Here is a 14,141-nt window from a genome sequence, read left to right as displayed (position 1 = left end):
AGACAGACACACAGAGACAGACACAGAGACAGACACAGAGACAGACACAGAGACAGACACAGAGACAGACACAGAGACAGACACAGAGACAGACACAGAGACAGACACAGAGACAGACACAGAGACAGACACAGAGACAGACACAGAGACAGACACAGAGACAGACACAGAGACAGACACAGAGACAGAGACAGACACAGAGACAGAGACAGACACAGAGACAGAGACAGACACAGACACACAGAGACAGAGACAGACAGACACACAGAGACAGACACACACACACAGAGACAGACACACACACACAGAGACAGACACACACACAGAGACAGACACACACACAGAGACAGACACACACACAGAGACAGACACACACACACAGAGACAGACACACACACACAGAGACAGACACACACACACAGAGACAGACAGACACACACACACAGAGACAGACAGACACACACAGAGACAGACAGACACACACAGAGACAGACACACACACAGAGACAGACACACACACAGAGACAGACACACACACAGAGACAGACACACACACAGAGACAGACACACACACAGAGACAGACACACACACAGAGACAGACACACACACAGAGACAGACACACACACAGAGACAGACACACACAGAGACAGACACACACAGAGACAGACACACACAGAGACAGACACACACAGAGACAGACACACACAGAGACAGACACACACAGAGACAGACACACACAGAGACAGACACACACAGAGAGAGACACACACAGAGACAGACACACACAGAGACAGACACACACAGAGACAGACACACACAGACAGACACACACAGAGAGAGACACACACAGAGAGAGACACACACAGAGACAGACACACACAGAGACAGACACACACAGAGACAGACACACACAGAGACAGACACACACAGAGACAGACACACACAGAGACAGACACACACAGAGACAGACACACACAGAGACAGACACACACAGAGACAGACACACACAGAGACAGACACACACAGAGACAGACACACACAGAGACAGACACACACAGAGACAGACACACACAGAGACAGACACACACAGAGACAGACACACACAGACAGACACACACACAGAGACAGACAGACACACACACACACAGAGACAGACAGACACACACACAGAGAGACACACACAGAGACACACACAGAGACAGACACACACACAGAGACAGACACACACAGAGACAGACAGACACACAGAGACAGACACACACAGAGACAGAGACAGACAGACACACACACAGAGAGACACAGAGACACACACACAGAGACAGACACACACACAGAGACAGACACACACACAGAGACAGACACACACACAGAGACAGACAGACACACACACACAGAGACACACACAGAGACAGACACACAGACAGAGACAGACACACACAGACACAGACACACACACAGAGACACAGACAGACACACAGAGACAGACACATACACACACACATACACACACACACACACACAGACAGACAGACACAGAGAGAGACACACAGACCGACAGACACAGAGACAGACACACAGACACACACAGACACACACACAGACACAGAGACAGACAGACACACACACACACACACAGAGATAAAGAGAATTTTGTTTACTTACCGTAAATTCTTTTTCTTGTAGTTCCGACATGGGAGACCCAGACCATGGGTGTATAGCTAGCGCCTCCGGAGGACACACAAAGTACTACACTCAAACGTGTAGCTCCTCCCTCCGGGCTATATACACTCCCTGGATGACAATCTACCCAGTTCAGTGCAAAAGCTGAAGGAGGACATCCACCCATAAGCAGAGAGAGTAAAACTCGGCAAGACCAGAACTCTGTCTACTAACAACAGCCGGTGAAACACACGGAACAAAAAACTGCCAACAGGCAACAGGGAGGGTGCTGGGTCTCCCATGTCGGAACTACAAGAAAAAGAATTTACGGTAAGTAAACAAAATTCTCTTTTTCTTTATCGTTCCTTCCATGGGAGACCCAGACCATGGGACGTTCCAAAGCAGTCCATGGGTGGGAAATAAACCAAACTGAGAAGTAGGCAAAATCTAACTTCACAAATGGGCGACAGCCGCCTGAAGGATGCGTCTGCCCAAGCTCGCATCTGCCGAAGCATGAGCATGCACTTGGTAGTGCTTCGAAAAAGTGTGCAGACTGGACCAAGTGGCAGCCTGACAAACCTGCTGAGCCGTAGCCTGGTGCCTGAAAGCCCAGGAGGCACCGACAGCTCTGGTCGAGTGCGCCTTAATCCCCGGCGGGGGAGGCACCTGAGAACACTGGTAGGCATCGGCGATAGCCGACCTAATCCAACGAGCTAGGGTCGGTTTAGAAGCAGAGAGACCCTTGCGCTGACCCGTGGTTAGCACAAAAAGTGAGGTGCACCGCCGAAAAACGGCAGTGCGTGATACATAGATTCGGAGCGCTCGCACCAAATCCAAGGTGTGCAACGCCTTCTCAAAGCGATGCACAGGGGCCGGACAAAGAGAGGGCAATGAAATGTCCTGGTTAAGGTGGAAAGAAGACACCACCTTAGGGAGAAAGTCCGGAGTCGGACGAAGAACCACCTTGTCTTGGTGAAACACCAAAAAGGGGGATTCCGAAGAGAGCGCAGCCAAATCAGAAACTCTCCTGAGAGAAGTTATGGCTACTAGAAAAACAACTTTCTGTGAAAGTCTAGACAAAGGAACCTCCCTGAGAGGCTCAAAAGGGGGTTTCTGTAAGGCCGTGAGGACCAGATTAAGGTCCCAGGGATCCAAGGGCCGCCGGTAAGGAGGAATGATGTGAGATGCGCCCTGCATGAAGGTGCGCACCTGAGCCAGTCGGGCGATATGCCGCTGGAACAATACCGACAAAGCCGACACCTGTCCCTTGAGGGAATTGAGGGACAGACCTAGCTGTAGACCTGACTGTAGAAAAGACAGGATGGTCGGCAAGGAGAACGGCCAAGGAGCATGGTCGGAAGAGCGACACCAGGACAGGAAAATCCTCCAAGTCCTGTGGTAAATCTTGGCCGAGGAAGACTTCCGAGCCTGAGTCATGGTGGAGATGACCTCAGAGGGAATGCCTGAAGCCGTCAGGATCCAGGACTCAAGAGCCACGCCGTCAATCTGAGAGCCGCAGAATTCTGGCGGAAGAACGGACCTTGAGAGAGAAGGTCTGGGCGGTCCGGGAGATGCCACGGCACCTCTACGGACAGGCGGAGCAGGTCTGGGTACCAAGCTCGCCTGGGCCAGTCCGGAGCAATGATTATGACTCGACAGCCCTCCGTTCTGATCTTGCGCAGAACCCTGGGCAAGAGCGCTAGAGGGGGAAACACATAGGCCAGACGGAACTGAGACCAATCTTGAACCAGTGCGTCTGCTGCGAAGGCCTGAGGATCGTGGGAGCGAGCCACGTAAACCGGAACCTTGTTGTTGTGCCGGGATGCCATTAGATCCACTTCCGGAGTGCCCCACTTGCGGCAGATCGATCTGAACACTGACGGATGCAGGGCCCACTCGCCGCTGTCCACGGTTTGACGGCTGAGATAATCGGCCTCCCAGTTTTCCACGCCTGGGATGATGACTGCAGATATGGTGGACTTTGAGTCCTCCGTCCACTGGAGGATTCGTTGAACCTCCAACATCGCCAGACGGCTGGGAGTCCCGCCCTGGTGATTGATGTAGGCAACCGCTGTCGCGTTGTCCGACTGAACCCGAATGTGCTTGCCCGCCAAGAGGTGGTGAAAGTCTAGGAGAGCTAGAAACACAGCTCTGATCTCCAGCACGTTGATCGAGAGGGCTGATTCGGACGGAGTCCAAGTGCCCTGTGCTCGGTGATGGAGAAATACTGCTCCCCAACCGGAGAGGCTGGCATCCGTGGTGAGGATCACCCAGGACGGAGTCAGGAAGGAGCGTCCCTGTGACAGAGAGAGGGGCTGAAGCCACCACTGAAGGGAGCTCCTGGCCTGTGATGACAGAGCTACCAGCCTGTCCAAGGAAGAGATCCGCTTGTCCCAACAGCGGAGAATGTCCAGCTGCAAGGGACGCAGATGGAACTGGGCAAAGGGAACCACTTCCATTGACGCCACCATCTGACCCAGCACCTGCATGAGGTGTCTGATGGAATGACGGCGGTGCCGCAGCAGAGAGCGCACCGCCAGACGAAGGGACTGCTGTTTGACTAGGGGCAACTTGACAAGTGCCGGCAGAGTCTCGAATTGCATCCCTAGGTACATAAGTACCTGGGTCTGGGTCAGAGTGGACTTGGGCAGGTTGACAAGCCACCCGAACTGAACGAGCGTGGCGACAGTGAGAGAGACACTCCGCTGGCAGTCTACACTGGATGAGGCCTTGACTAGAAGGTCGTCCAGGTAAGGAATCACTGCCAACCCCTGGAGGTGCAGGACCGCAACCACTGCTGCCATGACCTTGGTGAACACTCGAGGGGCCGTGGCTAAGCCAAAGGGAAGAGCCACGAATTGGAAATGTTCCTCTCCGATTGCAAAGCGTAGCCAACGCTGGTGTGAGACCGCAATAGGCACATGCAGATAGGCATCTCTGATGTCGATGGATGCCAGAAAATCTCCTTGGGTCATTGAGGCAATGACCGATCTCAGAGATTCCATGCGAAAGTGCCGCACCTGAACATGCTTGTTGAGAAGCTTGAGATCCAGAATGGGCCGGAAGGAACCGTCCTTCTTGGGGACTAGAAAGAGGTTCGAGTAGAAACCGCTGAACCGTTCCCGGGCGGGAACCGGAACAATTACCCAGTTGGCCTGCAGGGATGCCACGGCCTGAGAGAAGGCGGCGGCTTTGGAGCAGGGGGGTGTGGACAGAAAAAATCTGTTTGGCGGGCTGGAAGAAAATTTTATCCTGTAGCCGTGGGAGATGATATCCCGCACCCACTGATCGGCGACGTGTTGGAACCACACGTCTCCAAAGTGGGAGAGCCTGCCACCGACCAAGGACGTTGCTGGCGCAGCCAGATAGTCAAGAGGAGGCTGCCTTAGTGGCAGCGGCTCCTCCGGTCTTTTGAGGACACGGCTTTGCGCGCCAGTTTGATTTACGATCCTTGGTTGCGGTAGTGGACGCGGCCGAGGGCTTAGAGGATGACCAGTTAGAGGAACGAAAGGACCGAAACCTCGATTGGATCCTGCCCTGGACAGGTTTCCTGGCCTTAGTTTGAGGCAAGGAAGTACTCTTCCCGCCAGCAGCTTCCTTAATTATGTCATCCAGCTGTTCCCCAAACAGCCGGGACCCAGCAAAAGGGAGACTCGCAAGGTACTTCTTAGAGGAAGCGTCTGCTTTCCACTCTCGAAGCCACAAGATCCTGCGGATCGCGAGGGAGTTAGAGGAGGCCACCGCCGTGCGGTGAGAAGCCTCCAGGATGGCAGACATGGCGTAGGATGCAAAAGCCAAAGCTTGAGAAGTTAAGGCATCCCTCTCAGGAATAGAGTCCCTGGTAAGGGAATGTATCTCCTCCAGAAAGGCAGAGACTGCCTTGAGAGCCCACACTGCCGCAAAAGACGGGGAGAACGAGGCTCCTGCCGCCTCATATACAGACTTGGCCAAAAGGTCAACCTGGCGGTCAGTGGGATCCTTAAGAGAAGTGCCATCAGCCACAGCTACGACTGTGCGGGCTGAGATTCTGGACACCGGAGGGTCTACCTTTGGGGACTGGGCCCATTCCTTAACCACCTCTGGTGGAAAAGGAAAACTGTCATCTGAACTACGCTTAGGAAAACGTTTGTCAGGACAGGCCCTGGGTTTGGTAACAGTGGTCTGAAAGCTGGAGTGGTTAAAAAACATACTCCTAGCTTTCTTAGGTGAGGTAAACTGATGCATCTCTACCAGAGGCTTGTTCCTCTGACTCTGGTGGATTGAGGTTCAGTACGGAGTTAATGGACGCAATCAAGTCACTAACATCCGCATCACCCTCAGACAAGTCAATGGGGTACATAGAGGTAGCGTCTGAGCCCACAGTAAACGAATCCTCCTCGCTCTGTACCTCGGCACGTGAATCAGAGCCGTGGGAAGAGGAAGGAGAAGGGTCCCTGCGTCTCCGTTTAGGGGGACGGGGTTCTAGGACATGCTCTGAGAGCTCTGCAGAGCTAGGCGCAGCAGAAGCACCGTGAGAAGGGGGCTGATGCATGGTCAGCAGTGTCCGGGACAGCTGCCCCATGGAGTCGGCAAAAGACTGGGAAAGAGCTTGTGAAAAGGATGCTACACAAGCCGGGGGTTCAGCCACCGGGGCCGAAGCAGCCGGAGGAACCCCTGAGGAGACTCCAGGCTGAGACACAACCATATTAGCACAGGCATCACAATGTGGGTATGTGCTTGGCTCTGGCAGAATGAGCTTACATGCAGTGCATATAGCGTACATGTTTGCAGCCTTGCTCCGGGTGACAGACATGCTGCTGAGGTGGAAGTTCTGCAGCAAGCAAACACTCCTGTAGAATGTCCTGAGAGTAATAAAAAGCCCACAACCAGAGGTTGTGGCTTACCAGACCGCTCTCTGTGTGCCCTCCGGATTCCACAGCTCAAAGCCCAAGTGAAGCGTCAGCCCTCCTAAACAGCAGCAGCTGCAGCATCCAGCGACGTCCAGTGTAAGAACGCTGAGAAAATGGCGCTGGAAGGAGGAGGGGGGCGGGTATTAGGCCAAGAGCAGGAAAACGGAGGGCCAGGGAGAGATGCAGAGAGAGATACAGGGGAGGGAACATCTCCCCAGAGAGGAGTGCCCTCCCCTCTGCTGGCCGAGCGGTGGGCGGCGCCTGTATGCATGACATGCAGAGAAGCCGAAACCGAAACTAGGCCCAAACTAAAGCCGGGGCCTAGATTTTAAAATGCGGCCGACGAGCAGGCACCTTCGGCGCGGTTCTCAGGGGAAACCCCCAGAACCGGCCGGAATTTACAGTAATGATAAAACACATACTGTCCCCCTAATAAAAGTACCCGGGACCCCTGAAAAAACGTCTCAATACTTAGCTTTTGAGACGCAGGGCCATGTCCCTGAGGTGGGGGGGGGGAAACGCTCCTTCCAGCAGGAACCAGACAGGGCTGCGGATGGAGACCGGTCTCCTGCAAGCAGAGAGGACCGTGATGGCTCCCACTTCAAACCAGAGCCTCTCAGAGGATGTGAAGGAGCACGGCATGTGAAGGCTCCAGCCTTGTAAAGTCAACCTTAACAGCACCGCCGACTGAGTGGGGTGTGAAGGGACATGCCGGGAGTCCAGACTGGACCCGCTTTTCTTCTAATCTTGAAAATCAAAAAATAAAAATGAAAAAATATCAGAGAATGCAAGTGTGTGTGTATCCTCCTGAAACACAAAGCATTGAACTGGGTAGATTGTCATCCAGGGAGTGTATATAGCCCGGAGGGAGGAGCTACACGTTTGAGTGTAGTACTTTGTGTGTCCTCCGGAGGCGCTAGCTATACACCCATGGTCTGGCTCTCCCATGGAAGGAACGATAAAGAAAGTTATTATTAGCTATTGTTTAAAGGCCTTATTTACGCTGTGTTCTTGTGCAGATCTGAAGAGAATCAGGAGGTTGGGGGGGGGGGGTGTTGGGGAGTTTTCACCATTACAACCCATAGCTCAGTCTGAATCCACTTTTTCAGGGATTCAGATAGGAATCCTGGACGTACTGCATAAATCTACTTCGCAAAATGCAACAGAACCTTTGGTGGTTCACAAAGACCAAGTGAAAAAAAAAAAAAAAACAAAAAAAAAAAAACACAACCTTTACTTACCGATAATTATTTTTTCCAGAAGCCACGACCGCACCACCAGAGAGATGGGTCCGCCCACCCTACGACAGGAAACCCACTGAAATATAAAGGCGGCTCCACTTTCTCGCATAAGTTTGGTTACAGAGAGGAATACCAGAAACATGATAAAACCATAACAAAACCAGCATCTACACCATGAAAAGGAAAACTATACCCGTCGGACCGTGGACACCAAGAGCCCCGAAGGGTGAAAGAAAGAAAGTGGTGGGAAGCAGTGGCGCTGTCGTGGCTTCTGGAAAAAATAATTACCAGTAATTTAAGATTTTTCCCTTCACCACGACAGCACCACCAGAGAGATTCTGAAGACAAACAACCCTAGGGAGGGACCAGAGCCTGTAGCACCAGTCTATCAAAGGGCAAACCCACAGTGTCCGACAAGTCAACAAACGGTAGTGACTAAAGGTTGTAGGAGAGAACTATTGATCCCGGAGAAGCCGTACACCCCTTCTCAGGACCCTGGGGCCAAAAAAAAAAAAAAAAAAAAAAAAAAAAGCCCGGCTCAGTCTCAGACCGGTGACCGCAAGGGAATGCAGCCAAGTCCATCCGACAACCAAGGAGTTCAGCCCTTCCACTTTATAAAAGGAAGGATTACACAGTCATCCCAATTGACAATGGGACGTACAGACAGGGCCTCAAGATCACAAACCCACTAGGCAGACAGAAAGACGAGTGATCTGGCAACCTTCAGGGATCCAAGAGGACACAGAAGGGGAATTCAAGGGGGACCCTGACAAGAAGCCAGAAACCCGAGGGGAGCCAAACAGGGAACCAACTGAGCTCCCTGATGAGAAGAAGAACCTCCTTACCGAACAATCACCCTTCAAAAAGCCTGAACCGGATAGCGCAGATAAGGCCGCCACTTGACCCTTTAAGGGGCAGACAGACAATCCACTCACGAGTCTCCCAAAAAAAATAAAAAAAAAAAAAAAAAAAAGCCAGAGCGGCCACAACTGGGGGTCCTCCACTGCACCCTACTACAGAAGAGAATGAATCAACTTTGGGGAAATCCTTAACCCCCGAACAGGCGCCTCCCCGTGTCCAGGCTGGCAGAAGAAACCCAATCTGAGAGCGTAGAACGGGCACCCTAGAAGAGGAGATACGTCCTCCCTAGGAGGAGGCAAGGATGTGAAATCGACATCTTTTCGGGCCCAGAAACCAAGCCTCCTGGGCCAAAAGGAGCTATGAGAGAAGACAGGAAACTCCCTGCGGCCTCATATGCACCCGTCGACATTTGTTTTCTATTACCACTGAAGCAAGGTGAAGGGCGGGAGGCGCAAGGGACCTGGTCCCCATAACGTGAGAGAAGCGGGCTACTGCAGAGGTGGACCGGGAGCTAGGGGGCCAATTGGGAACCCCAAAGCCTACAGTGGCAGAAGACAGCCAACTGAAGACAACATGATCCCTGACGCACATGACTCCAGCCCAGGAGACCAGTTGCGACAATGTCCATCCCCTGGAACCGAAGCGCCGGGGAGGGAAGAGAACTGAACATCTGTCAGGGAATAACTGGGGCAACCGCTCCCTAAGGGAAGAGATCATGCGCCCCCGTGGCAAACTATGGACGCCAGACATCCTGTGGCCCAAGAGCACCAGTATGCGCCGTCCCATTAGCTGGAGAAGAACCTTAACCATTGCCATGGCACACAACTCCCGGACGCCGAGGCTCGCTGATGTTTCGGAGGACCCCAGGGTACCTGAACCACCTGAGTGCTCAAAGGGCACCCCCCAAACCAATGTGCCGGTGTCTGTAGCTGAGGGGGCCCAAACTGGGAGTGACCAAGGGACTCCGGCCCTTCAACCAGACACCCTCGGAATAGCCTTTGGGCTCTAAACACCACCCCGTGCAGGGAATGGGAAGGAATAGCGTCCAGGGCAATGGTTAAACGCATGCCACCACGGACTCCATAAGGATATTGCGTCACCGAGAGAGGACTGGGCCTAAGAAGACCAAGGAGGCCCAAGTCCCAACCCAAAACACCATCTCCCAAAGCGGGAGGCAGAGCTGGGAACAAGAGATCCGAAGCAGACCTGAACAGGGACGTCCTATGGAGGGCTGCAGTCCCGAGTACACGAGGCACCCAGAGAGGGGATAAGGAAGAACTCCCTCTTACCGATGCTCCAACACTCTCGACAGGGAGGGTTACCCCAAGGAACCTTTGAAGGGAAACGGGAATCGGAACATGCCGATACCAGGACGAAAGAACTAGAACCGCCACGCAACATCCAGCCGAAAATGATAAAACCGGGTAGCGGTTGAGGCGGGTAAACCAAGAAAAGTCCGGAAAGGGCTGTCTCTTATTCTTACGAGAAACAGCGGAGAAGAAACTGAAACCAGCTACTCCCCTGGGAACGGCAATCGGAACAGATGTTCCGAGAAGCCCCCCACAGCTTGCTGCAGGGCAGACCGGTGTTACTCTAACCCGTACTAGAAGGGTAAACAGGAAGCCTGGTCCACTAATCAGCCATCCAACCATCTCAGAAGGAGGGCTGCTTCCTACCAGGAATATCGTCCTGCAGAAGCTACGGCCTCAAACAGATATCTGCCATGCCCTGTGAAGGAGACTAAGGTAGAGTCGGACCGGAAGACTCACGGCCATCCTGTCACCCCAGCGAACACTCAGCTGACATTTGTCTGACGGCAATAATACAGCATCAGCTGCCACTGTCCAAAAGCCGCAGCTCCATTAGCTCGAGGTAAGGCAGCGAGGATCCAAACGCGAGGTGCAACTTCCGTGACCTGGACATCTAAATCGTAGTAGCCAGATCCTTAGAGACCTGGCTATACAGAACCCAGTGGCTGCCAGGCTAAGGGCGCCCCTGGAGGAACCGGAAAAGTACCTAATTGGCAGAGAGTACTGTCCTGCCGATTCAGTGACTGGTACAGCGATCAGAGGACAATGACCTCCGAGGGAAGAAACGCCTTTCGAAGGGAGAAGTCTACTGAACAAAAGCCCTCCTAACAGGTTAGTTTACCATCCGCGCACCAAGGTATCGCTGTATTATGGACCGGAAGCAATGGTGAGTGATCCGTTCCCATCTACGGAACACTGGATCCTTTAGCGAGTTTTGGTGTTCATGGAACCAGGGACTCCCAGCCAGCCTCCCATGCCAGTACTTGCCCAACCTCAAACTGCGCAGCAGCTGGGATGTGAGGAGGGCAGGCACATTCAGTTTAGAGTAGACCTTCCGCTTCCCCAGACCTGTTGCAGCCCTGACCACCTACATCAGGCGATGAACATCGGCTCTCGGAAGGCACGGCCAGCACCCAGAACCTAAAGGGACAAAGCTGAAGAGGAACGTGGGGCTGATTCGAGGTCCCATCTACGCGGTCTGCGGTTGGAATAACCCGCCGGGACACCTTCTGCAATCCACTTATATTACTAGAGGCCAGGTCCCCCAGGGAAGGGGGGATATATAGAAGGGAGAACCCCTACTGTCAGTGTGCGCTGCATGGCGTAAGTCTCTCCACCGGCAGAGAACCCCCATTTATGGGAATACCAACTGAGGGCCTTACCCCCTGTAGTCCGGCTCAGTAGAATGAGCGGCCTGCTGGGGAACACCCGCGTGCAGGAGCGACCACCACCAATTCCTCGGCGCTACAGCCGCCAACGCACACCCGATGTTCCCCCAAGGTAGACACTGAGGAAGGATACGAGCCCCAAGAGTCTGCACCTGTAGGCCAGGGAGGCCGTAGCGGAGGACAGCGTCATGTGGCCGACCACCGGGCATGAGCAGAGACAACTTCCGATAGCCGATGGTACCTCCCCGCCAGTACACGGAACCTGACTGCAACCGTCCAGCGTGTTCCACTGCAGGGAACGCAGCAGTGTGCCGAACAGGGACACAGCACAGGGAAAAACAAACAGAGCAATTCCTGCAGGGACTGGCCCAGGCAGGATCGCAGGTAAGTGAGTTTTTAAACTTCTCCCACCCTGGCGTGCTCAGACAGCAGCTGGGCACCAAGCAGAGGCACCATCCCGAAGGAATGAGGGGCGAAGTCCGCAGGGACTGTCGGAGCAGAGACACAGCTGAGGATGGCGTAATCCCCCGCTACCCGCTCTAAAACCAAGCCCTCCTGTCCAGTGCACGCAGGGTGTCTCCAGGGAATCCTCCAGGAAAACCAGGAGCCGCCGGCAAAAGCCACCTAAAACCAGCAGAGCCGGCTCCCCGAGGCAAGCAGCGGTGGGCAGCGCCATCTTGCTGTCCACCGCGCAGGTACAGAGGCGACGGACATCACTGACGGCACTACCTCCTACGGCCAGAAACAGGAGGACGCCGTTGTGACACGCACCATCTGCAGGGCAGCCGCCGGGCGCCCAGCATGGACGCAAAACCAGGGAGGAAACGACTCCGGACAGACCAGCCGGAGAGCGGCAAACCGCCAGAACCACACAGGCCGCTGACCATCTGCCGCATGTACCGCCCTCTGGGACAGCCGCCGGGCGCCGAGAGGGGACGCAAGCAGCAGATTCCAGGTGAGGAAGCGGCGGTGCAGACAGGGACAGCTGCCAGGCATCCGAACCAGGCATCACCACCTGAGCATTTCACCTTGCCCTCACTGGGGAGGGATTCCCCGAGGACACATCCAGGGCTGAGACAGAGCCCACATCTCCAGCTCCACGCAGCCCCAGGATCAGCTGCCTTCACTATAGCAGCGCCACAGCACTTCTGGGTCGCCCATCCTGGGACAGGAAACCGAAACTGATGAGATAGAGGAGCTGCCCTTTTATTTCAGTGGGTTTCCTGTCCTGGGGTGGGTGGACCCATCTCTGGTGGCGCTGTCGTGGTGAAGGGGGGAAAAAAAAAAAAAAAAAAGGGATAAAGTAAAAAACTGTTTAACTGTTTATACAGATTGACCTTTATTAGTTTATTTAAATAGAAGTAATACAGACCACTAATTTAACTACTAAACCAAAAGACAAAAAGGTTAAAAGTTGCATTTTTGAAATTCCCAACAGTGCCAGGAGAGCCGTGACCAGCACCCAATACAAAGCAATATGTACAACAAACAATGCTATTTCTTCAGTCCATAGTCCACAGCGAGATGCTGCCGGTTGCCGCTTAGTGGAGGCGAGTGCCATACTGCAGAGCTGGTGCGCTTGTAATATCGTGGCTTGCTCTTATTAAACATTTCTTCTAATTTTGGGCTCTCGATGGGGCCGAAGACTTTGTCCACATCTATGGGATTGTAGTACTGATGACGCATTGCCTGGGCGAGTTGATTTCCTATGGAAAAGAAAAGAAGGGAATTTTGTTACTTACCGTAAATTCCTTTTCTTCTAGCTCCAATTGGGAGACCCAGACGATTAGGGTGTATAGCTACTGCCTCCGGAGGCCACACAAAGCATTACACTAAAAAGTGTAAGGCCCCTCCCCTTCTGGCTATACACCCCCCGTGGGATCACGGGCTGCTCAGTTTTAGTGCAAAAGCAAGAAGGAGGAAAGCCAATAACTGGTTAAACAAATTCAATCCGAAGGAACATCGGAGAACTGAAACCATTCAACATGAACAACATGTGTACCCGAACAAACCAAAAATCCCGAAGGAAACAGGGGCGGGTGCTGGGTCTCCCAATTGGAGCTAGAAGAAAAGGAATTTACGGTAAGTAACAAAATTCCCTTCTTCGGCGCTCCATTGGGAGACCCAGACGATTGGGACGTCCAAAAGCAGTCCCTGGGTGGGTAAATGAATACCTCAAGTTTGGACTGTAAAAAACAGCCCTTCCCTACATGGAGGCAACCGCCGCCTGCAGGACTCATCTACTTAGGCTGGCATCCGCCTAAGCGTAGGCATGCACCTGAAAATGCTTGGTGAAGGTGTGCAGACTCGACCAGGTAGCCGCCTGGCACACCTGCTGAGCCGTAGCCTGGTGCCGTAATGCCCAGGACACACCCACGGCTCTGGTAGAATGGGCCTTCAGCCCTGATGGAACCGGAAGCCCAGTAGAACGGTAGGCTTCAAGGATTGGTTCCTTGATCCATCAAGCCCGGGTGGATTTTGCAGCCTGCGACCCCTTGCGCTGACCAGTGACAAGGACAAAGAGTGCATCCGAGCGGCGCAGGGACGCTGTGCGGGAAATGTAGATTCTGGGTGCTCTACACCAGATCCAACAATGCAAAGCCATTACATATCGATGAAATGGATAAGGATAAAAGGAAGGTAAGGAGATATCCTGATTGTGATGAAAAGGGGATACCACCTTAGGGAGAAACTCTGGGATCGGGCGCAGCACTACCTTGTCTTGGTGAACACCAGGAAGGGAGCTTTGGATGACCGCGCTGCTAGTTCGGACACTCTCCGAAGAGACGTG

General features: G+C 53.4%; 1 protein-coding gene across 2 annotated transcripts in view; it reads right to left on the bottom strand.

The window, feature by feature from the left end:
• Nucleotides 1-12,670: 12,670 nt before the first annotated feature.
• The window catches only part of INCENP (inner centromere protein), a 193,053-nt gene continuing 191,582 nt past the window's right edge, over nucleotides 12,671-14,141 (bottom strand). For both annotated transcript variants that reach the window (XM_075325190.1, XM_075325189.1), the window contains exon 18: nucleotides 12,671-13,056. In XM_075325190.1, the coding sequence (XP_075181305.1) occupies nucleotides 12,845-13,056 (212 nt within the window). In that variant the 3' untranslated portion in view covers nucleotides 12,671-12,844. The remainder of the gene's footprint in view (nucleotides 13,057-14,141) is intronic.

The sequence above is a fragment of the Anomaloglossus baeobatrachus genome, chromosome 10 (assembly GCF_048569485.1).
Source record: "Anomaloglossus baeobatrachus isolate aAnoBae1 chromosome 10, aAnoBae1.hap1, whole genome shotgun sequence".
In the NCBI taxonomy this organism is placed as follows: Eukaryota; Metazoa; Chordata; class Amphibia; order Anura; family Aromobatidae; genus Anomaloglossus; species Anomaloglossus baeobatrachus.
The sequence above is the reverse complement of the archived record's forward strand: the minus strand, read 5'-3'. Positions and strand labels throughout refer to the sequence as shown.